The sequence below is a fragment of the Cricetulus griseus genome, chromosome 2, assembly GCF_003668045.3.
Source record: "Cricetulus griseus strain 17A/GY chromosome 2, alternate assembly CriGri-PICRH-1.0, whole genome shotgun sequence".
Taxonomy (NCBI): domain Eukaryota; kingdom Metazoa; phylum Chordata; class Mammalia; order Rodentia; family Cricetidae; genus Cricetulus; species Cricetulus griseus.
In genome coordinates this window covers 150,014,938-150,040,786 of record NC_048595.1, presented here as the reverse complement: position 1 = coordinate 150,040,786, position 25,849 = coordinate 150,014,938, and the positions used below count along the sequence as shown (strand labels likewise).

At 38.5% G+C, this 25,849-nt stretch overlaps 1 protein-coding gene across 1 annotated transcript in view; it reads right to left on the bottom strand.

Moving 5' to 3' along the window:
* The window catches only part of Arfgef1 (ADP ribosylation factor guanine nucleotide exchange factor 1), a 99,991-nt gene that overhangs the window by 2,179 nt on the left and 71,963 nt on the right, over positions 1–25,849 (bottom strand). Inside the window, 18 exon segments of the mRNA XM_027398848.2 lie at positions 629–746; positions 1,850–1,988; positions 3,025–3,193; positions 4,202–4,341; positions 6,847–6,979; positions 12,817–12,889; positions 14,087–14,225; positions 14,309–14,444; positions 14,980–15,109; positions 16,835–16,965; positions 17,825–17,985; positions 18,717–18,889; positions 19,031–19,128; positions 19,130–19,183; positions 20,847–21,000; positions 21,002–21,014; positions 21,107–21,147; positions 25,021–25,111. Coding sequence (XP_027254649.1) covers positions 629–746; positions 1,850–1,988; positions 3,025–3,193; positions 4,202–4,341; positions 6,847–6,979; positions 12,817–12,889; positions 14,087–14,225; positions 14,309–14,444; positions 14,980–15,109; positions 16,835–16,965; positions 17,825–17,985; positions 18,717–18,889; positions 19,031–19,128; positions 19,130–19,183; positions 20,847–21,000; positions 21,002–21,014; positions 21,107–21,147; positions 25,021–25,111 — 2,093 coding nt within the window.

Genomic DNA, 25,849 nt, shown 5'->3' with positions numbered 1-25,849 from the left:
CAGGGTCAGATGCAGATGCAGATGCATCTGGACCCAGGGACCATGACTCAGGATAGACACCTGACAGCCAGAGTGGCACTGTGCTGCCCCATAGGCTCTAATATGCTAGTTTCAAGTTTCAAGTATCAGGTGAACTAACGGCATTTGAAATTTATGGCTCATAGCAACGAATTTCCTAATCTGTAAGTTGCTTTAAAAAATGGAAATGTACAATTTTGAAGACATTGTAATAAAACATTTGTATGATTTATATGTAAATGTATATATCTATACATTTACATTTGATAATTTTTATCTTTATTTTTACTGGTCTGAATTTTTCACTCTGGTCACCTGGAGCTACTAAATACACGAAAGGCCTGAGTACAGGCTCAGGGCAAGGCCACACTGTAGGCTGGAAACCTGTTTTCCGTTTTTAGTACTTCCAGGGGTCATACTGAGGGTTTCAACGTTGAGGAGCTTCTCAGTTATGTCTGATGGGATTCTAATTTCTCCTCTAAATAAACTCATTAGAAAACAAAGCTAAGTGAGGGTCTGCATAGCCTAAGTTTAGTGTAGTATAGTCTAGGCCCTGAGTGGCTCTACCTTAACTGCAGGGACAGGGACAGACAGGAAGCCTCATACTTACCCTGTTATCACTTATCTTCAGAACTTTAGTTAGGAATAATAAAAGTAAGTTAGTCCAGGCTTCACGGTGACTTTCGGACGTTAGAGTGAGGAAGTAACTCAGGGCTTCACTGCAGACACTGCAAAAGAGAAGGCTAGCTTTTACATACTGAGACCTACTGTCTGCATTCACGGTCAGCTCTGAAGACAAAAGAAGGTAGCTATGTTAACTGTCGATGAACTGGCTAGATTCTATTTGTTTTTATTAACTGGAGCACCAAGACACATTTTGCAGATTAGGAAGAAAAACATTAAAGGAGGCCCCTGAGAAATGTTTAGGAAACCTACCCCTTCTCCATTTTCTCTCTCACTTGGAGTCCCCATGGGATGCATAGCAGGTATACAGGCCTGCTGGCATGGCCTGGGCTGAAACTGGTGGCTTTTCCCTCACTGACTATGAGGCTCAGCCTTTCCTGCACCTGACTAGTTGTGTACACAGAAGAGGAGATTGGGATAGTGATTTGTGAGATGTGTTGAACCACACTGCTCTTGGGACAGGGATGTACAATGCATCAGCATTCTTTCTCCTAAATGACCTGCAGTCTGAGCAGAAGCTAAATTTACTTTGTGATAAGAACAAAACAAATTCAACTAATCAAAACTCCAGCAAGGTGGTGATGGTGCACACTAATCCCAGCACTCAGGAAGCAGAAGCAGTTGGATCTCTGTGAGTTCAAGGCCAGCATGGTCTACAGAGTGAGTTCCAGGACAGCTAGAGCTACACGAAGAAACCCTGTCTCTAATCTAGAAGCAATAATAACAAAACTCCAAATACTTTTTAGATAAAAAATGCAGACAGATAAGGCAGCCTGTCAGTTACACAACTGCTTTCTAAGAAAGACCTATCTTATGGCATTGGAAGTACTCAACACCTATCATCATGTTTCTGAATGATAAAGATGTCCCTTGTCCTGTATGTCACATGTGACCTGTTCAGATGCTGCCAGGTGGGCACAGAACAGCATTTACTCAGGAAGCAAACAGGAGTTCACAGGCAGCCTGTTTAACACAGGCATGCCATGTATGCAGGGGAAGAGGCACTGAGTGGCCTGGAAGGCGACTTAGTAGTTTTCACACTAATCTGAGAAGTGGCACTTCCAGATTCTAAATGTTCAGCAGCTACCTGCTTGCTGCGGCTATGGTTCTTTTCACAGTCCACACAACTACCAGCTACCAGCCTTACTTCAGAAGCCTCTGCTGGACTTCTTCCCAGGCACTGACTCTGCTCTCGTCCATGTACATCCTGAAGAGAATGCGCAGCCCACAGGCCAGGCTGCTTGTCTCCTGTTTTAGAAGGTTGGGCTTGGACTTGCCTTTGAAGCCTGTAGAAGGGGAAGGTTCTGGAGTTAGACTTGGAAGGCATCATATGAAAAAGTCAAACAGCCTGCAGGGAAGCAGATTCTGCCTGTGTTTAACACTGGCTGCTTATTACAAAGCAGACCCTATACAGATCAGCGGTTCTCAACCCACAGGTCACCACCCACCTGGGGTTGCATATTTACCTTATGATTCATAACAGTAGCAAAATCACAATTATGAAGTAACAATGAAAATAATTTTATGGTTGGGGTCACCACAATATAAACTGTCTTAAAGGGTTGTCACAGCATTAGGAGGGTTGAGAACCACTGCTCTAGACCCTATAGATAGAAAAACAGCTTGGGAAAGCAAACACTCCTAAAGAATTACACCTGGAGCCCTGCAGGCAAAACAGCAGATGCAGAGCTCTGCCATTGGCAGGGCTCCATAATCACAGGGGAAGGGGGAGAGGGGTTGTTTGTGAGCCAGAGACATGAAAGGACAGAAAAGCCAGTGCCCTTGGGGTGGGGCAGCAGGACACTTCTGTTCTCTTTGGGTTGTAAAGGGAGGAGGATAAACAAAGCTATGATATAGCAGCCAGCATTCTATTGAATGCAGAGGTTGATACTAACTAGCCAATAGCCCCCTTCTTCCTTTTTCTGGCTATGTTCTGAGGACCCTCACCTATACCCACAATTGCTCCTTTTGGTTCCAAGGAATGGCCACTCCTAGGGAATCAGTCATCCTGGTAAGGATAGCAGACCCATGTGGAGCCTGCACTAACGATTTCTCTCAAACAAGGAGTTTGTATTATGCTGACGAGCAATACAAAGACAGTCAGCACAATCTAAGGAAAGCACAAATCAGTCAAGTTACCAGAGGGGGACTGAGTGAGGATGAATGCACTCAGGTGGTTATTTGGCTTCCAGCTGACAGGAGGCCTGGGTGCTAAATTATATATTCTCATTATCACTGGACCTCAGGTGCTCACTTAGGAAGTTCCAACATGAACAATGTCAGTATGTTCTCAGTGACACTATGAGACATGGGATAGCTTACCCGCTTTCCACAGAGCAGTCCTCTGTTCATTGTTGGAATTAAATGCTTTTGCAAATCTATGGGACTCTAATAAGCAGTCCAGTAGCTTAAAAAGCTGTTGTGATGTTAAAAAGCGGTACATTCCTTGGTCTTGAGTATCAACTCGAACATCAAAGTCTACTGCGTCTCTCTTTAGAAAACAAAACACAACACACACTTAGACCAGCTTTAGTAAACTCAACATTCCCCCAACCCTGTTCTTTTTAATATTTACATATATATGTGTATGCCTGCTTATCTATATGTGCACCATGTATGTGCACGTGCCCACACGGGCCACAGAAGAGTATGGGATCCCCTGAAACCAGAGACACAGGAAGCTGTGAACTGTGAGATCAAACTGGGTCTTTTGCCAAGAGTAGCAAGTGTTCCCACCTCCTATCCAAGACATTAGCAAATGTCTACCTTAACAAAGGAGAAAACATCTGCCTTCTTTGAAGCATCTGGTACCAGCACCCAACACACACCAGGCTTTGGCTCTCAGGCCTGTGGCCGCTGGCCACCTCTGTGGCTCACAAGCCCTTCTCTTCTCAAGCAGTTTTGCATCTTTGAATATGTATAGTCTCCAACTCCTCCTCTTATACCCACTACAACTAGGCTTTTGTTCTCAAGTGTTAAGCTCAATTCAATGTCAAGCTGATGAAGTCCTGTGAACTATCAATGTTATGTGACCCATCTAGAGTACTTTGTCAATTCTTTTTTTTTTTTGAGACAGGGTTTCTCTGTGGCTTTGGAGGCTGTTCTTGAACTCACAGAGATCCGCCTGCCTCTGCTTCCTGAGTGCTGGGATTAAAGGCGTTCGCCACCACTGCCCGGCCCTATTCTTAAAAAACATTTTATTTGACTTCCACTATGACCTGACCTTGCTTCTCTTTGGCCTTATTGATTTCTATGGAGTCCCTACCAACTGCCTTTGTCACTAGTAACTGTGGTGCCCCAGAGCTCACTCCCTGACCCTCCCTCTCTGCCATGGCCATTCTTATACCTCATGACATCATCTAGGCTCAGGGTTTGGAATGGCAGCTACATGAAGAAGGTGTTCCAAATGACATCTCTAGCCTGACTATGGTCTGAGGCCAGAGCCTGCAGCTGCCTCCCTCCTCTCACAGACAAGCTGCCTGCCCTCACTGCTCCTCACCTGGGCTGCAGCTAAGTTCTCTGCATCCTCCTTCTTACTTGTGGCTGGGAAGAACACAATGTTGTCGATGGTCTGGATGAGTTCCAGCTGCACAACACATTTAATCAACAGGGCAGCAAACAGTTTTTGTTCTGGGAATTCTGTGAGGAAACCCCCCAACGCACATGCAACAAAACATTATTTTGAATCCTTTATAATTTTTATGACATTATAACGCTAAGGATACATTTCTATGTATGAAGGTTATCTACCCATCTCACACTGAAGACATCTTGCCTTTGCTCATAGATACCACTTGCTAAAGTTAACTTTGTATCCATGAAAGTAATTGCTTAAATAAATGGAAATATCTTACATGATTTGAACAATGTACATGCTCAAATAGCTACTTTCAATTCAGGTTATTATTGAAATAAGTAGCCTTTACTGATGCCCAAGTCTTCTCTTTGAAAATAATATGAAAACCTGTACAAGGAAACAACAGGAACCACATCAACACCAAACAGAAAGTGGGAGAGTCGGGATTCTAATCAAACACGTGATACTGTGCTCAGTCTACCAGCCTGCTAGGACAGCAGGCTGAACGATCCTTTTCAATGACCATGCAGCCAGGCAGATGCAGATGCAGAAGCTGAGAGACAGGACTCAGCTGCCAGCTGCCGTAAGCCCTGGGCAGCACAGATGTGGGCCATGCAAGGGAAGGAACTGGTCAGACAGCAGGGCCACATTTGGGTCCTGTTCTAATGGGCAACAGATGCTCAAGAGGAATTGCTTATTAATCAGTCTTGGGGTAATGGTTCCAGTAGTTGCCAATTTACAATCCCTTAGTTTCTTTCTAATATAAAAAGTTACTATAGTTTAGTTACTATAAAACTCCTTTCCTGGTACCAACTTTTTGCAAATTAACTTTACTTACTGAGACATTTGAAAGTTTCCTATCCAGATATTCCTTTTAGAAATGTTGTTCTATGTACTGTGTGGTTCTTATGGTTGAAGATGAGTTAAAAACAAAAAGACCCACCCCATCTCTTTCATTATCTCTTGTTACAGTGATAGCCACCACTGTGCATTCTCATCCCTTTATTTTATTAGCCAAAATATCCCAGACCAGAGCCTCTTGGTAGCACCTGGACCCCAGAAAGTTTTTAAGGAAAAACAGTTTCATCTGGGTTCTGGGAGAGTTCTGAGTGGTACCCAGGTATCCTTAGTAAGCATTTTGGCAGATGAGGCTGCACTATGACTCCTAGTAGGGATGTAAAACGGTGTTACTACCATGAACAGCTTTATGGTTCTTTAGATGTTATAAAGAATACAGCCCAGTTATTCTACTTCTAGGTACATTTACAGAAGATTTGAAAAACAGGTGTTCAAACTGCTTGAACACAAATATTCCCACTAGTCCTACTCATAATCGATGTAGCACAAACTCAATGTCTATCAAGAAGCTGAGTGGGCAAACAAAATATGTTATGTATACATATACAGAGGATTGCTAACTCAGTAATAAAAAGGAGTAAGTTACTGAATCATACTATGATGAATCTCAAAATCACATATTTTATGATTTCATCCACATAAAACCCACAGAAGAGCCTAGGCACAGAAAGCAGAATAATGGTTGCCATGAGCTAGAGAAAGGGAGAATAACTAGTCATAGATGGTATTTGCAAAACATTCTGAATGTACTAAATGCAATTCAGTTCTTTATTTGCAAATATTACTGTTCTAGGAATATAGTCTCAAATAAAATTTTATTAGTTATTTATCGTGCATTTATTGTGCATGTACATACATGTGTGTGTTGGCAGGTAGAAACCAGAGGGCAACTTTTAAGACATAACTCTCTCCTCCTACCATAGAGTTCCCATGAATTCAATTCAGGGTATCAGGCATGACAGCAAGTGCCCTCACCTACTGAGCCATCTTGTTGTCCACAGACTCAAGTTTTACAAAGTGTTTAAAGCCACCTTTTTTTCTAAAGAGATGTAGTCTTTCCTATATGTTATTTGCTTTCAGCAAACAAAACTGAACTAATGTCAAAAAGTAAGAGAGTGTCTGTCCCATTTTTAGGCAAAGGTGATGGAGAATCTGAAGGTAGTCCAGCAGTGTACAAAGACTGATCCTCTAAGCTGGGAGCTCCTGTATTGGGGCCTTTACTAAATTCCCAGGCAAAGAGGTAGAGAAAGACATGCAGCTTCCCACCTTTAAAGCAGAGAGAATATGGGGCTTGAATGTAGACGGATAGAGAAGGAAGACCCATGCACCCAAAACAAACATTAACCAAAGGGACTGTAATCAACCAGTAATACTGTAGATGTTAGTGAAGTTCTTGAAAGAGAATTATCTGCCAGAGATGTCGACACTGGAGTAGACAGAGTAAAAAGTTATCCCCAAACCAATTATGGCATATGCTTATTATTACTAAGAGAAACAAATGGGCAGATGTGCACACCTTTAATTCCAGCACGCAGGAGGCAGAGACAGGTTATCTCTGTGAATTCAAGATCCTGGTTTACAGAGCAAGTTCCTGGACAGCTAGCACTGTTTCACAGAGAAACCCTGCCTCCATCCCACCTCCCTCTCCCTCCCCCCACAATGACTCTTACTTAAAGTACAGTTTATTTTTATTTAGAGAAATAACTCACTTGCTGTAGATTTCACTTTGCTAACTTCTTCATTCATAGTAGAAACAGAAACCAGTGGTGCCTGCTGTCTGTTATCTGAAGATCTTGGTTGAACAGAATCATGTATATCTACAGATTTTTGTGATATTGTATCCTAGTAAGACAAATTCATTGTTAAGCATATTACAAGGAGGAACATACTTTCTATTATATTAGTTTTTAAAAATTGTAAAATTTAGATGTTATCCATGAAAAAGACATCAAGTCCTGTATGTATAGAACAATGGCTGGGAGTTTATACAGGATGAATGCTGCAAACCTGAAGTCAGCCTGGACTGCAGAAAGTGAAACATTTCAAAAAACCTAAACCCAGGCCAGGTGGCGGTGGTGCATGCCTTTGATCCAGTACTCAGGAAGCAGAGGCAGGCAGATCTCTGTGAATTTGAACTAGTTTCAGGACGGCAAAGGCTACATAAAGAAACCCTGCCTGAAACAAAACAAAAAAACTAAAAGGGCTCTCTTTACGACCCTCTGTGAGTTCAGGTCTGATACTACCTATGTGCTATATACGATAAGAGGCAGGAAGATAAGTAGGGCTAGAAGACAAGGAGAATTCTGGGCAAGGTAAGCAGAGAAGCACTGGAGTTGCCATGTAGAGACTGGGAGGGTACGCATCAGGTGTTCTCTGGTAAGATAAGGCCATGTAGAAATACATAGATTAGTAGTTATAGGTTAGTAATTAAGACAGAGCTAGCCAATAAGAAGCCATAGCCACTGGCCAACAGTTTAATAATCAATATAGCATCTGTGTGTTTATTTGGGGCTGAGAAGCTGTTGTGGGACAAGAACCACCAGCAACAAACTGGCACTGTGGGTTGTGGGAATTTCTATGTGAAACCTGACAAAAGCTTAAAAAGGGATTTTAGAAACCAAAGAACAAAGTCAAGCATGGCTTCTTGGTAGCTACATTTTCTTGGCTGGAGTCTGTTGGCTAGAGACAAGCAGAGGCTCACAGCTCCTTTAAGGGAGGCTTCCTGACTCAGCGTAAGCAGCAAAAACTGCATGGCACTTTTAGCAATGCCGTTTAGCAGATAAAAGACTTGAACCCAGAAAAAGATAGAGATATACAGTAAAGACAGATTCAGATGAAGAAAAACCTCTAAAGGGTTTACAATGTGTTTAAAAAATACACATAGGCTTGGGAGAGAAAAGAAAAAAGGATAAAGTGGTTAAAAAAGAAATAGAGCAGCTAGGCGGTGGTGGCATATACCTTTAATCCCAGTACTAAGAAAGCAGAGGCAAGCAGATCTCTGTGACTTCTAGGCCAGCCTGGTGTACAGTGTGAGTTCAAGGGTGGCCAAAGCTACACAGAGAAACCCTGTCTCAAAAAGAAAAAAAAAAAAAGTAAAAGAAATAGAGTAATAAAAAAGCCAGGTAAAGATGGGAAGTACAAAGAGAGTCTGGATAGTGTATGCTATTGTGTTGTCGTTGAATTGTCTGATTGCTGAGGAAAGAGCAACAGCTGTTAACAGACATTTGATGATAAATGCTGCTGAATTAATACAACTTACATATTTTAAGAATGCTTTGACTTTCAACATTTAAGTCTAAGGACACATTACTTTGGAAGAGACATTTTATTTTTGTTTCTACAGAAAATGAAAAGCTGTGGATTCCTTCAGACTAATACGATCTGATCAAGCAAGACCCCCTGAAATAGTGATCCAGGTGATCCAACATCCAAAAATACCTGGGATCATGCAACCTTTCAGACTACTATAGCCAGGATTTGGCCAGGTTTCTAGGTTTTCTCAGGATCCCCATGGTATTGACAGTGCCCCCAAACAGCAGGAAGCAGTTTGGGAGAATGACACCCAAATTCCCAAATACTGTTTATAATTTTTTTTGTTTAATTTGGGTTGATTATAAATTGTTACTGATCACAGCCAATCTCTTTGTAAAGGAAAAAAAGGGGATTATGATATTGAAATGAATACTTTGCATTGGAATGGGTTTTGGTTTATTGATACAAATTTAAGGTCAATTTTATTATATGTATATTTTTCCTCTTGTTTAGGTATTATGGTTATATAGCTCATTAAAAAATGTAATGTATAATTAAATACAGATTGTAGTCACCTATGATTGTCAAAACTTATAGTTATGTTTAGGTTAGGTTTTCTAGATATACAGAGATATATTTGAGATGGACAGATATTCATCAAACCTTTCAAAGACCTACAGAACATGGCATTTAAGATTTATCATGACAGTGAGACACAGATGCTCCTGGCAATACCAATTATATCAGAGAGGAAGATGGGCATCGAAGAAAATCATTATAGAGTCTGCCTTCAACATGGCAGAAACATCCATTTGGGCAAGAAACCTCTCTTGCCTGGACTGTTTGACTATATGCTGTATAAAGTGGACATGCAGGACCCACAGGAAAGAGACTACTGAACATGCAAAACAAGATGGGACCGTCCTGCAGGGTTCTTGCTTCATAGAAGAGTCTGCCAGACATTCTGCAGGACAGAGAAAATGACTGATAAACTGTAATACAGGTGGACAGTTAAAATTTCCTGCTTCACTGAGAAGTCTGCCAGACACTTTGGCCTATGGACTGAAGATGGATGCTCCAATGTTACAGAGGAACTTTGGGTGACTGTCTAGGCAGCAAGATGTCTCTATCAATTCTAGAGTTTATATATTATCTTCCTGAGGTCTTTGATGGAGTAGAAAACAAATAGTTATAGTTACTGTTTTCCTTAGTTATGATAACAGATAAGTTACACATGAAACTGTAGACTCACAAAGATAAGATAGATGATTCTTACTATGTTAAAGTTAAAATCTTTTTTGTTTTATTTAGACAGAAAAGAGGAGATGAGATGATGGAGGATAGCCTTCTGTATATATGTTTCTCTTATTGGTTGATGAATAAAACACTGTTTGGTCGATATAGGCAGGAAGATAGGCGGGGCTAGGTGATGAGAATTCTGGGAAAGGTAGGCAGAGAAATGCTGGAGTTACCATGTGGAGACTGGGAGGACAGAAACGCTCCAGGCATTCTCTGGTAAGATAAGGCCAAATAGAAATACGTAGATTAGTAGTTATAGATTTGCAATTAAGACAGAGCTAGCCAATAAGAAGTCCTAGCCACCAGCCAACAGTTTATAATTAATATAACGTCTCTGTGTGTTCATTTGGGGCTGAAGCAGATGGACCTGGTGGGAAAAGAACTTCCAGCTATATATATTATTATTTTTATGGGTTTCAATAAGCAGCTTTAAGTTAAAAAAAAAAAAACCCAAAACTGTTTTAGTCTAGCAAAGTATTTATTTGATCATGATGACTTAAAAAAATTTTTAAAATAAAAATTAACACATACGAATACTTACAGCAATACTCAAACTGTGTTACAAACAGTGAGGGTTGAAAAATTATTTGTATTTAGAAATTTTGAATGTTAGGTAAAGAGAAATTCTTCACAATTGTGAAAATACTGCCTGGATATGCTAAATAGTATTTACATTTAAGAATATTTTAATTATATATAATAGTAACTATTTGTAAATGTATTGGAAACAAATGAAAGGATGCCTACCAATTAGGTAGGGTTGAAGTAGGGAGGTAGGATAAAAACTAGTATATTTTAAGGCCTGAATTCTTTCTTATACATATAAATACTTTTATTACAACTATTTTTATAGTAACAGGTTACTTTTAAAATTATATATCTTAAGCAAGAAATACTTCAGCTAGGAATGACAGTGAGAAATTCCCACAACATTGGGAAGTAGGTTTAAGTAGAGAAGACAGATGAGAACAGAGCTGACGGGGAGCAGAAATGGCAGCAGCAGCAGTGGCAGCAAGAGCAGCTGCAAGATCAGAAGGCACACCAGGAGTGTAGTGCCCAGACATGATAGGACTCATCTTTGGTACCCAAGCCTGAGGTGTATGGTGAGATGCACGTGACTTAATCTTCTCCACAAGTCTCACTTTATACAGAAGAGAAAGTGACATGCAGAACAGGACAGAATTACATAGCACAGATCTAGGATTTCCTTGGGACAGAAAACAAACCCCATATTGTATATGCTACCCTATGTAGTATAGGATTACCCCCAGAGGAGATTAAGCTCATCCCTGGTATGCACAGGATGTCCTACAAGCAATGGGGTGTCTAATGGATCAAACCAGTAGATCAATTATGGAGCAATTAATGAGTTTCTGTGGCAGATACAACAATTCTCCAGAAACAGACTACTACTTTAATATACAATCTATTTTTAACTATTAACAATTAGTTGAGAAATTTAAAAGCTGTGAAAAGCAAACAGGTCAGTAGGTACTATCTTGCTGCTATGGTCTCCTAGGTTTAAAATTCAAGGGCTAGGTTTAAAATTCAAGGGCTAGGGGCTATTGACTGTTCTTGCAGAGTACCTGGGTTTGATTCCCAATAGCCTCATAGTGGCTCACAATCAACCATGTATAACTCAAGTTCTAGGGGACCTGGCAACTCTTCTGGCTCCCGCATACTTGTGAAGCACAAAAATTCATGCAGGCAAATGCATAACACACATAAACAAATCTTTTTAAAGTTTTCAAGGGCTAAAGAACCAACATGAACAGTGTGACCTAGGTTTTTTTTTTTTTTTTCCTTGTTGTTTATGGTAAAATGGAAAAGGCAGAATCAGAATGAAGCCTACATAAAAATAGTTCCAACAAGAATTTTTTGCTTTTGGTGATTTGAGTTATCCTTTTGGTATCTGCATGGAAATAAAATGTGAATCTTATAGTGTTAAAGGCATCATATTTGCAAATTTCTTTCAAAGAGTTCTGAAAACCATGCAGGGAGAGTGTGCCAGAAAGTGAGAAGACCATGGAGGAGGAGGGGGTGACAGAGCAGAAGCAGTACAGCAGTCACACAGTGCAAGGGGAGCTTACATCGAAGCTTGGCAAAGACACAGTTCCCATGTCCTATATACATAAGCCATAAAAGTAATAGTAATGCGGTTAACGCTAGTCAAGTGTTTCCTTACAACTGTGTATAGGAAACCAGTAAGAGCTGAAGGGCATACTGGAATCCCTTAACTATTTTCTACATAGTGAGATTATATAAAGTAAAAAGTTAAAAGAAAAGAAGATTTAATGATATCTTTAAATCAGTGTAAAAAATCTCTATATAATCTGGTATCTGTATTAATTATCCTTGAAATCATTTTACTCTGTGTGCTGTATTAAAACAGCAATTTTAAGTACCTTCTTCATGGTACTTACAGAGTATAGAACTGTTACATGTACAATTTATCATCAGGATTTTTAATATGAGAATTTCACACAAGAAACACCATTTTTTTTTTTTTCTTTTTTGGTTTTTTGAGACAGGGTTTCTCTGTGGCTTTGGAGGCTGTCCTGGAACTAGCTCTTGTAGATCAGGCTGGTCTTGAACTCAGAGAGACCTGCCTGTCTCTGCCTCCCGAGTGCTGGGATTAAAGGCATGCGCCACCAATGCCCGGCCGAAACACCATATTTTAAAAAGAGTTGATTCCACTGCTAGAATGTTTGTATCCAAACATTCTTATGTGTCAGCCTTTAGTGTATTCGTGAAACTAAGAAAATTCATGCTTAAACTTAACCCTCCATGAACAGTAATAAGAGGTCACTTGATATGAGGGCAGTGCCCTATGGACGGATGGTACCTTATTATAAAGGGAATAGAGAGCATTAAGAGGCTCTTCCCGCCCTCTGCCTTCTGCCATGCAAGGATGTGACAGTAAGGTGCCAGTGTGGAAGCAGAGGACAGCCTCCCTTAGATACTAATGCTCACTCTGCAGCTTCCATCCACACTGAGAAGACACCCTCGTTATTTCTAGACTACCTAGGATCAGGTATTTTGTAACAGCAACAGGAACACATTAGGACACTGACACACAGAGCTTGGCCCACAGTTGCCATAGACAACTTCAAATAGGCTTTACTTACCAATTGCTTTTCACTCACAGGTGATGGAGATGGGGGAGCAGTCTCTCCTGAAGTAGGTCGCCATGTCAGGAGCCTTTAAGATACCAAAACAAAAACCAGTCACTGGGGCCACAGCAAAGAGTCATGACACATGCAACATATTTTAAATGGGCATATAAAAAAGTAAAAAAAAAAAAAATTACAGTTTTACTACTGATGAAAGCAATCTGAGATCCATTCAGTAAAAATTTTAAAAAGATGTACTTCCAGAAAATAGTTCAGCAGCACTTAATATGGTTATAAGGATAATAGTTTTATAGTAAAATACACTTTCTGAAGTGCCATGGATTTAAAACTTACTTCTTCTAAATATTAATGTCTTAACTATCACCCCCAAAGCAAGCTCATTTAAAAAGTTTGACACTTTTCAAAAAACCTCATAAAAAAATCAGAATTCATAAAACTGTTTAGATTCCATTTTTTTTAAAGATAGGAAAATTAGGTGAACAAGGTCCCAAACAGAAATTAACTTGCTGCCTCTGAATTAGAAGCTTGTAGAAGAAGATCAAATTCTCCTTTCTGAAAAGCTTATAAGTTCTGGAATTTAGGCAGAAAGATGCCAACAAACAGATTCATTTCAAAAAAAGAGAAGTTGGAAATAGATCCTTTCCATTAAGAAATGCTTATTAGATGACATCTAAGGTTATTTGTGTTTTACTTCCTATTTATAATTTTACTATTTATAAGACTATTGTAAGCACATAAACCAGATTTAATTCATGTTACAAAACAGAATATAAAATTAAAATATGAGAAGCTGGCAATTTTCATATGGCTTTCTATCAGCACTGATATACTTAAATGTTTCTAGGAAGAGTCTGTCTGTAGACTTACACACTTCAGACAACAAGTAAAGCTATACAATTCAGGGAGCCCCAGGGCTGTGCTGGGCATGCATTCCAGTCTAGCCTACGAGTAGTCCAGATACAGAATGCCAACAATTTAGCATATAGTGTAGTATACAAACAGATTTTCTCTAGATTAATAAATCTATTGTCACTGAAATAAATCTATTTTCATGTTAAGGAAGGCTCCCTTTCTCTGATGTGATATATCGAAATAAAACCTTATAAAACCAGAGTTATCACATTATGACCCAAACATTGGAAAACCACACTGAAGATTTTGATTTACAAATAACTTACTTCATTTAATTTTTACAGTTTATTCATTGCTCACTTTTAAACCTTGTCAATATACAAATATAAAGTAGACCTGTATAAAATCTTACGCATGTGGAATTGTGGTTTTGAAGATATCCAGGGTGCAGTTACACGTTTTATCCCAGATTTCTAGAGTAAACTTTTCACCATTCAGAATAACCACATTTTCTAAGCAGTTCGTACCAGATCGCGCTAACTGCTCATTGTCTAGAAAAGAAAAGAGGAATTCATTTACATGTTCCCAGTGTGCCATGTAACATTTGGTGTTAACATAGCTGTTACAGACCTACCTTGTTGCACACACCAGTATAGCTGGGCAAAAATATCATCCAAAAGTACATCACTAAGAACTTCTAAATACTGGGTGAATACATCACATATTGCATAAAGAGCATGATTGCAAGTTGTTGTCATCCATTCGGCTTTCTGGGGGGAAAGGGGGATCATAAAATGAAGGTCATGCTGTCCATCAACCACTAAACCAGACCCTGTCTCAAATCTTCTCTCCTAAATGACATTAAAGATAATTACAAAGTCTCCATTCACTATTGCTATAGATAGAGAGGGAAAATGAGGCTCTCTAGCCACAGAGTCTGAAATACATACTCTAAGTGGTTTATAGTAAAATAAATCAAAATAAATAAAACCAATTTTACTTTATATTCTTTATTGAATAAGAATTCAGCATCTAATACTAATGAAAGTTGCTGCTGTTTCTTAGTTATGACTATAACAAAATATGGAAGAAAAGCTGACAGCTTAACAAAAGCAATGAAAATACATATTAAATCATTAATTCAGTCCTATACCCAAATAGTGTCCTTGCTAATGAAAGAAAATATTATTTCTCATGTACTGAAGAAACATATTCTAGGAATTCTTCTATGTCTAATGTGTTTAACTGCAAACACTAAAATATACTGAGTGACAACTTTATGCTAAAGAAAATGTATTCTCTTACCTCTGTCTGCTGCTCTGGCAATTTCATATTGTCAAAGATTCTAAAAACAATTCTAAATAAGTCCTGCCACCAGTGCTTCTCGTAAGTGTGGCCATAGGTCTTCATTATCTCAAACATGACTGTTAAGCCCCTAAATAACAGAGCACACTTAGGAAAGTTGGAATGCAAAGAAGCAAAACGTTCTAAGAAAGCTTTAAAAGTTTACGAAGCTACTAAACAAGGAAAGTTCATACTGGTTGTTGATGCATACTGAATATAAAGCAATTTAAGTTGTAAAATAATGGGTTCCTTTAGGATATATTATTCAGAAAATAAAAACTCCAAAGGTGCTGACTTGAAGTTTGCTTGTTTTTCTGTTCCCCACTCATACCACTCTAGCTGTTAAAAACTATAACAGAATTTTTATCGGTTTGAACATAGATTTGAATGCTTAGTCATTAGAGAGTGGAGCTACCTGGTAGGGATTAGGAAGTGTGGAAGAAGTGTGTCACTAGGAGTGGGCTTTGGGGTTTCAAATGCTGAAGCAAGCCCCCAGTGTCTCCTTCTTCCTGTTGTCTGCCAATCAGAATGTAGAACTCTCCGCTACCTCTCTCCAGCACCAAGTCTACCTGCATGATGCCATGCTTCCTACCATGACCACAATGGATCAAACTTCTGAACTGTAAGCCAGCACCAGTTTAAATGTTTTCTTTTACCAGAGTTGCTGTGGTCATGGTGTCACTTCAGAGCAATAGGACACTGACTAAGACAGAAGTATAGATGGAAGTCATCACTTGAGTAAATATTAAATTTGCAGAACTATGGGTAAGGGAGCAAGGGCTTACAGCAGTCTAAGAACAAAGAAAAATGATGTCTGAAAAAACCCTTTTCAAAGGGTTATGGGGACTTTCAGGTACCACTATGAACTCTGCTCACATACTGTCCCCATACAAAGGATCTACTAACCAATCCACCAAGGCCTAGTCTCCACGAGGGAAGCAGTCTGTATGTCTCTTGGTTCTTGCTGTATTCTAGGCAGTGTTAATAACTCAGGCAAGCAATGTGTGAACAAATAAACCACCCAGAGATTATAATGACAAGCTTTTAAGCACTAAAACTAAAATTCAAAAACTGAGGAACTTTTCACTTTTATAGCTACATTTGTATAGCAAATGCTGAGGAAATAAGCTATAATCCAAAGTAGGGCTCAGACCACAGAGGTTTCTCAAAAAACTTAGCAATATTCGTAACATTATGAAACATTTGACTTTATACTTTCACATGGCAGACTCTTTGGCAGAGGACCTCTTAGCAATTTGTTAAAATTCAAAACTATTCATTTATTAATTCTTTTAGCCAGTATATCTTCTATAAGCATAAGTACTTGGGAGGGAGGGGCAGATGGATCAGAAGCTTAGGGCCAGCCTGTGCTACAGGACACTGGCTCAAAAACAAAAACAAAAACAAAATAAAGCTAATAATTAAAAAATGCTTCTACCATTTACCAGGAAGAAAATTTGTCATTAATTGCAGTTTCTGAGTAGAAACAAGAAAAAAAATGTTTACAGTATTAAACATAGTAAAAGACAGATTTAAGGAAAGTAATATATTTCATTTTGCACTAATATATCTAGTAAACATATTAATATAGTTTAAAATGTGCCTATCTAACTCTTTTCTTTCTCTCTCTCTCTCTCTCTCTCTCCCCCTCCCTTCCTCACTCCCTCCCTCCCTCCATCCATCCATGTCTAATTCTTAATATGTTTGATAAAAAACAATTTTGTGGTCTCTAACTGTAAACTGTGTGTATCCATAATAAGTTAATTACAATAAAAATAAATCCTTCAAAACTTAAATTTCAAATACGGATTGTTACCTGGTTCTTACATCTAATTTGCATCTATTGATGATACATGATAACTCAAAGAGAATCGGGAACCATCCTCTCACCCACACCCTGTCTTCAGGGGCCACATTCATGTCGTCACTTGTGTATTCCTTGAAAGCCTTCAAGAGGTAAAGTAGAATCAGGAAGACAAAGATAAATACTCTCACACAGTCGGTTTAATATTTCTCAGGAAAAACACTCCATGTATTACCAATCAAAAGTGAGAAACTTAATATATAATAACTTATAAAAAGCTGAAGATTCAGAACTGTCTATAAAGAACCTTAAACTAGATTTTTTTTTTTTTAAAGTTGGCTTTACAGGGCTAGAGATGGCTCATCAGTTAAGAGCATATCCTATTCTTGCAAGGAAACTGGGTTTGCTTCCCAGCAATCCTGTGAGGTGGTCCACAACAGCCTGTTAACTCCAGCTCTGGGGCCATCAGATGCTCTGGCCTCCACAGAAACCTGCCTGTACACATGTGCACATATGTCCTTCCCCAGGTATACAAACGATAGGTTCAGCTATGCAAGTCAAATTAGCAAGATTGTCAGGTCAGCCTTTTACTTCAGTGCTTAAGTACACTCTCATCCATGGCTAACTGACTTCAATGCTTCAAAGCACAGGCAGACAGGCGATAGGGCAGGATGCTTAGAAACTGGCTGGCTTCAAAGACTCACCTTTACTTGCTTTGCAACTATGGACAGAACTTAAACTTCTTGCACCTGTCACCTTATTTATATAAAGCTGTAATACTACCTGCCCCATTTTGTGTTACGAATAAATATACTTTACTTGGAATACCTGGTAGATACAGTAATGGCTAATACAGTCACTGGCCATCTTAACTCACAATCAAGTTCAGATTACTTTTGGTTTCAAAATAAATGCTTCCTATACCCTAAGTTTCCAAACAAATATAGATTTCAGATTGTACTCATTACTCAGCAAGATTTTGTTTATTAAATGATGCTGTACCTGAGGCCTATCAGACACATATTTTGCACAATGGCGAATAAGTCGAATTGCTTCCATACTTGTGTCTGGGAAAGCTGCATTGCATGCGAATTCAGATAAACACTTCACTGCATCCTGGAAAGAATCAATAGTGGCTGGAAAGTGTTTTTCAAATACAAGAGCTAAAACAGAGAAAAATAAATAGAAATAACTACACATTTTCAATTATTTTAATTGTATCTAAAATATATTAACCTCTAAAGTAGCACATTCTTCTTACAGGTTTCCAAGAGCTTCGACATTTAACAAAATTGGGTCTGAGTCTGTCCTGACAACTAGCCTGTCCTGAGCAGTGAGGAAAGTGAAATGTGTCTGACTGTTTACACTATCAACAGCACATAATAAAGTGATGGGTTCAGTATTGGATAGATAGGCAGAATTAACTACCCTCTGGATACCTGTGTTTAATAATGCTTACAGGGACATTTTATTACTTGAAATATTTAAGTAAAATGCTTAATACTTATGCAAATACTAAATGATAAGCAAGATAGTCTCACCCCACATAAACACAAACTGGATTCACAGATGTGCCTGGCCATGCCCAGATTATTTTGGTTGGTGACCCAAACTGAGATCATCATGCTTGCACAGCAAACATTTAATTTTATCTTTTATACAGGATTAACACTCAAAGAATCAAACAAAATATTTTACCCAAGACCCTAGCTGCTGGAAGTATAGCCCACTGCTAGTATATTTGGTCTAGCAAGCCCTAGGACTTGGGTTCAACCCTCAGCATCACAAACCAACTGAACACAGCCAGCTTTTCTATCTTCACTCACAGTTGAGGGATACTCACTCAGCACAGTCAGCTTTTCTATATGTACTCTCACAGTTGAGGGATACTTACTGACAATGTGTCCTGTTGTCTGAAATGCAAGTTCTACTATGCTTTCATCTTGGTCTGATGCAGCAAGATGGAATACTGAGAAGATGTTCTTCCATCCTGAGCGAATGTTTGCAGCCTGAGAATTAACCATCTGTGCTATACACCGTACAACCATATCTCGAATTGTTGGAGACCTAAAATATAGTAATGTAACTGATTAAATATACATCCACTGAAATTCAACCCATTGCTTTTTCTTTTTTCTGTTTTTCTCTGATATAGATCATAATAAGATATTACTGATATTATTCAACTGATTTTTTTTTTTTTTTTACCTGTTTCGTTTCATTATATGTTCAAATGGCCGTAAGAAATCCTTTTGGAATCTGAAATTTGCAAGTTCCCCTTTCTCTAAAAACTTCATTGACAACATGCCTCAGGGAGTCCACTGCAAATATGGCTACGTCTTCATTAGGATTGCAACCAACCTGTAAAGGCAGCAACAAGACCAACATACTAACATTAGAGGTAAAACGGATATTTTCATTTTTGCCTTAGAAAAACTACAAAATAATCAGCATAAGATGATGAATCCTAGGTTTTTACAAAGGTACCAGTATGTGAAAAATGGAAAACAGATGTAGCATGAATTCTAATTTTTCTTAATAATAAAAACTCAGAATCAGATATTGGGGGGTGGGTAGGGGAGTTAAAAGATCAGAGAAGTAAAGCAGCTAGCCACTAGAGAGTTCTCACCTCTACCAGTGCTCAAACCAAAGGGGTGAATCCTGTTCTCAGACTGCTTAGATTGCCTGAACTCCTGTCTCCTCCCGTTTTATATTCCTCTTTCTGCCTAGCCATATGCCTTCTTGTCTCCACCTTCTTAGTGCTGGGATTAAAGGCATGTCACTCCAAGTGCTGGGATCACCTTTGTGTCAGTTCTGTTTCTCTTTTAGACTATATCAACTTCACGTAGGCCAGGATAGCCTTGATCTAACAGAGATCCATCTGCCTCTGCCTCTGCCTCCTGAGTGCTGGGATTAAAGGTGTGTGCCACCACACCTGGCCTCTATGGTTAACTAGTGTAGCTGCTTTGCACTCTGATCTTCAGGCAAGCTTTATTTGTTAGATCATATCACCACAAACAGACATTTTAATGAAATTTTCAAAAGTTTCAGCAATCATTTCTAAAAAAAAAAAAAAAAAAAAAAAAAAAAAAAACCACTCAAAGTCTTTGCTTCCAAAAAACAAAAACAAAATCAAAAAACAAAAACCTATATGTGAAAGTGAGTTTGTGTTGTCTGTGTGTATTTGTGTATGTGTGTACATGTCCAAGGAGGTAGAGCAGAAGAGGGGAATCCAGACTTGAGTTTTAACTCTAAGTGGGCATGAGCTGCTAGATGTTGACACTGGCAACAGGACTTGGTCCTCTGTAAGAGCCATTTCTCCAGCCCTTCTTTTTCCTTTTTGAGACAGGCTCTTGCTATACATGTAGCCCAAGCTGGACTTAATTCACAGACATTCTGCCTCAACCTACCCAAAAGTGCTGATAATAAAAGTTTGTAGCATGATTCCTGGAAGATTTTCTTTTTTTAAGATTTATTTATTTATTTATTATGTATACAGTGTTCTGCCTGAATGTATGCTTATATACCAGAAGAAGGCACCAGAATCTCATTTTAGATGGTTGTGAGCCACCATGTAGTTGCTGGGAATTGAACTCAGAACCTCTGGAAGAGCAGTCAGTGTTCTTAACCATTGAGCCATCTCTCCAGCCCCAAGGAAGATTTTCTAAATTTAATTATAAAACTGTAACAAGCAGGGCAGTGGTGGCGCACACCTTTAATCCCAGCACTCAGGAGACAGAGACAGGTGGATCTCTGTGAGTTCCAGGCCAGCCTGGTCTACAGAGTGAGTTCCAGTATAAGCTCGAAAACTACAGACAAACCTTGTCTCAAAAAAAAAAAAAAAAGAAAGAAAAGAAAAAAGAAAAACAATAACAAAAACCCAAACAAAAAAACCCAAAAATCCAAAACCAAACAAAACAACAACAAAGACCTAACAAACAATTGCTTATAAGGCAAAAAATTCTATCAAGTTATGATTAGGAAAATTTAAACAAAGAAAAATATACTATAATTATTCAAATACCTTATTAAAATGATCTCCAATAACTTCCCAAATCCGAGACCACTGCAGTCGTATTCTTCCCATGTTATAGTATGATATTTCTACGATTTTTTGTAGACTAAACATCCTTGGGTGTGTAGTGGAAAGCAATTCATCCATAGACACGGCACAGAGAACGAACAAAATCAACTAAAAAATAAATACATTTATATTTTAATCTCAACTTTAAAGCTTTTTAGCCAAAAGGGCAGCTTAGAAGTAGAATAAACATTCATACTCACCAATAGCATTTCCATCTAGCCTTGTAGATCCTGTGAATATCCTGGGAAAAAATAACATCATTTAAAAACTTACAAATCTTAAATTTAAAATCTTCTGTTACTCCAACTCAAAAGTAATGGCCTGGAGTATTAACAGTTCTTAATAGTGTTCTAAGAGGGCCAAATGCCCCAGTGAACATTTATTCACCATATAGCTTACTAACAAGAACTGTCTAAACTGTTTTTCCTTCCCACTCACATTCTGTACTCAGGAGTACAGTGCAACTTTAGTTACATATTTGCAAATATGAGGCAAGCATTTTATGGGGTTCTAAGGTTAAAAAGATACTACTGTGTGAAAGCAATGAATTGGTTTACCAGGAAATGATGGGATTTTCAAGTTTTACTGAAAATCAACTAGCCTTAAGTAAGTGCTCTACCACTTATTTATTTATATCTCAAACCCTAAGCACATTTAGATATGGCTATATTGCATTTTTATAAGCAACATTCACTTGATTAGAAAATTCATTTAGAACTTAAAAATGACAAAAAAATTTACAAATGCTAACTTTATCCAAGAATTGGCTGAACTTTGTGCAGCCTCCCTTTCTGAGGCTTTTCCGTGTCACTGTTATGAGAGACTTCAGTACACTTATGTACAACTTGTTCTTTTTACCAGAAGCAAATTTTATGAGTATGAAGAGAATGAATCTTTTCAGGTTTTATGATATTCCCCAACTTTAAACTTCACAACTAGATGTACATGATAAAGGGGAAACCACAAAGACAGGGATAGCTCAAATATTAATCTTAAAAATACTGTATTAAGAGTAGTAGTTAACAATCACCAGGAGGTACTATACTTATATCTTAACTATGGGTATTATAACACAACTTTGTGAACAGAGATACTCATGCAAAGAAAGTTACAGCTTCTTCAGAGTCACAGAACCAGTAAGTGGCAGAGCCAAGATTCAAACTGCAGCAGGCCAACTCCAAAGTCTCCTTATATACTCACTGCACATTAATTAAACTCGAATAACCATTTTCAATGCATCCTAGTTTTTCTCTAGTTACAAAATCTGAATGTCTCACAACTAATTTTAATCTTCAATGTAACAATAAGAAACAAAACAGGCTGGCAAATATAAATTTTCAGCTCCTGCTAAGGAATGGCTTAAGACTTCTGTATTGTTCTTTTGGGTAAAACGAAAAAAGTAATTAAAAACTTGGCAAAAAACAAAAACAAAAAACAACAACAAACAATCATGGGGGAATATCAAGAGAACTGCACACCATTTAGCCCAATGGTTAGACTGATATCAGAACATAAAATACAGGAAAACCACAAGGTTCTCATATCAACCAAATTAAAAATTACTAGACTCTGCAATGTAATCAGCTGATTTCTCTCAAACTAGAGGTATTCTCATGGAAGGCAAATCTGTATGCAAAACATACCAGAGTAAAAAAAAATTAAGCAATATAAGAGAACAACAGAAAAAACATCAAATAAATAAGAACAGATTTAACTGGAGGAAAAAAAAAAAGCAAATGGCAAAGTGTATGGCAGCAAAATGGAGACTGCAACCACGGGAAAGGATAATGTGATAATGGCAAAGAGTGGAGAATAAAGGCAAGGACAGAGAACTACCATAGCAACCAGAGAGTGGAGAATAAAGGCAAGGACAGAGAACTACCATAGCAACCAGAGAGTGGAGAATAAAGGCAAGGACAGAGAACTTCCATAGCAACCAGAGAGTGGAGAACAAAGGCAAGGACAGAGAACTTCCACAGCAACCAGAGAGTGGAGAACAAAGGCAAGGACAGAGAACTACCATAGCAACCAGAGAGTGGAGAATAAAGACAAGGACAGAGAACTTCCATAGCAACCAGAGAGTGGAGAACAAAGTCAAGGACAGAGAACTTCCATAGCAACCAGAGAGTGGAGAACAAAGGCAAGGACAGAGAACTACCATAGCAACCAGAGAGTGGAGAACAAAGGCAAGGATAAAGAACTTTCATAGCAACTAGAGGTCTGGAGACCCTGTCAGGGTGATGGCAGAAGGCAGGGGGATGTGAAACCTGGGTAAGGGTGATCAAATTCCTATTCAATTTGGTAGCCCGAGGGGCCATTCTATTTCTAGCCATGTTCCACTAAAGCTAAGCCATGTTGTGGAACACAGCAGCCTGTGGAGACAGTAACAGTCATGCCTTAACATTTTCGAAATTTTTATAATATCCAAACAGATCCTCATAATGACAATAAAAACTTTCTACAAGACAGGAATATCATTCCATGGCAGACAGCCTGGGAGCAAAAAAAACGGCAGCTACCACCCAGCTCTGGAGCTGCACGGAGGAAGAAGGGCTCAGAACAGACCAACAAGCTTGTTCTATTCCCCATATTTATCTATGAATGAAAGAATAAAACAGACACTATAATCATCAATATAAAATTGGCCAGTTTGAGGATGAACAACTTTTTTAAACCCTTCTTTTCTGTTTTCTTATTTGTAAACTGAGGACACTAAAAACACTCAGCTCTTGCTGACAAAAGGATGACATAAAATCATGCATGTCACAGATCCTGTATGTCATAACCTTCATGCTAAATACAAGATGATAGACAGGATTTTCAGAATCTCCACAAGGGAGGTTGGAGAGATGGTTCAGAGATTAAGAGCAGTGGCTATAATTCCAGAGGTCCTGAGTCTAATCCCCAGCACCCACATGGTGGCTCACAACTATCCATAATGTGATCTGGTGCCCTCTTCTGGCCTGCATGCATACATGTAGTCAGATTACTGTATAGATGTAATAAATAAATAAATCTTAAAAAATCAATGAAACAAACAAAACACCAAACACTAGAATTCTTTCTAAGATAGAAGTTTGAGAAAATGCTTAAGAGCCACTGCTAAATCTAGTTGTTTGTACTTGATGCAAACATTTTATCTGGGAGAATGGGGAAATGCCACTATGGATGGAGTGTTCACTGTAAGGGCTTGAGGACTTGAGTTTAGATCCCCAGCACCCACATAAACAAAAACCAGGTGTAGCTGCAAACTATTATGTCAGCAGTGGAGGTGGAAAGAAAATTCTCTGTTAGCTAGACTAGCCAAAGCGGTGAGCTCCAAGTCAACCAGTGAGAAGGAGGTGGAAGAAGACACTTGAAATTTACCTCTGGCCTCCACACAGGTATGCAGAGGTATGCCCCCTCCCCCCCACAGTTTTATCTGAACTGAAATAAATAATGAATTAATCTGTGTCTCAAGACCATCACGTAAAGACTGATACATTTTTGAAAGCTTCAAACACAAGTAGTTTTTAAAAATCTGAATGCCAGTGTTGTAAAATGTGGTTTCAATTTTGAGAACATTTACCTGGAAAAAGAATGCTAAAAAATATGGTTCTATTTGCTGTGCATTTTAAAGTAATATTCTATAGTTACATAGTATGCAGTTTCTTTTAGAAAACAAGTTAAAAAGGGAATACCTAGAAATGTATAGAATGCAAAAAACTTAAATGTCTTTCCAAAGAAGCATATAAGAATTTCCAGCAAAACCCATTCACTTTATCCAAAATGCTGTTTTACACCACTTACCTAGAAAGATAAATTAACCTTCATTTCCAAGGGTTGAAAAAAGAATACTTTTCTATAGAGAGATTTGTGGTTTTTTTCATCAAGAATAATATTTAATATTACCAGTACCAGTTGTAACAGTTTTATGCAGTTAAAATCCTTCCTGTACTTGACATTTGTAAAACCAAAATCAAAGGTACTTCATCATTTAAATCACAGTATATTACAAGACAGTCTTATATTACTTTCTAAAAGTTATTTTGACAATATTTTTGCTCTTTTTACAAGGAGCAAAATAGAGCTGAGACAGTATTCAAGACAGAAGGGGAGAAAATGAATACCTTACCTATCTACAGCAACCACAACACTTTGAGAGCTGGTTTCTCCAATAGACTCCTGAATGCTTGCTATCTGCTTCCAGTCCACATTCCCTCCAACTGCCACACATAAGAGAGAGTACACACCATTGTAGTTAGAAAACAATTCAAGCAAAGAATGCGCTTAGAGTTCTCAGTGTCCTAAAATACAATTCTCCTAATAAAGAAGTGATGTAACACCAGTGACAGTTACAAAGCAGGACACAGGTGCTCAGTGAGATATATTACATAATATATAAGACATGGTTATAAGACATATTTGCAACAGTCACACAAGTTAAGACCACTATGAATTTAGATCACAAAACTAGTGGTACTAGGAAAATTTTTTCCTTAATCTTGAAGAAATGCATTGATGTCTTCTGTAGATGATTCGGGTAGGTCACATTACAATACTGCCAATTAATCTCCAACCTCCTCTTAACAAAGGTTTATTCAAGATTTTCTGTGTTTAACATTCTTTTATTCATAAGAATCAGTAAAACAACACTCATAGTTTTAAATCGTACTTTAGGATTATCTTTGGTATATGTGCTGGCTAGCTTGACACAAAATCATCATTGGGAAGAGGGAACCTCAACTGAGAAAATGCCCAGACCAGACTGGCCTGTGGTGCATTTTCTCAATTGATGATCTATGTGGGATGGCCCAACTCACTGTGGGCGGTGCCACCTCTGGGTTGGTAGGCCTGGGTGCTATAAGAAAGCAAGCTGAACAATCTATGGGGATCAAGTCAGTAGTAAGCAGAAGCCCTGTATAAGTTTCTGCATCATGATGTTAGGGTCTTCAGGTTCCTTG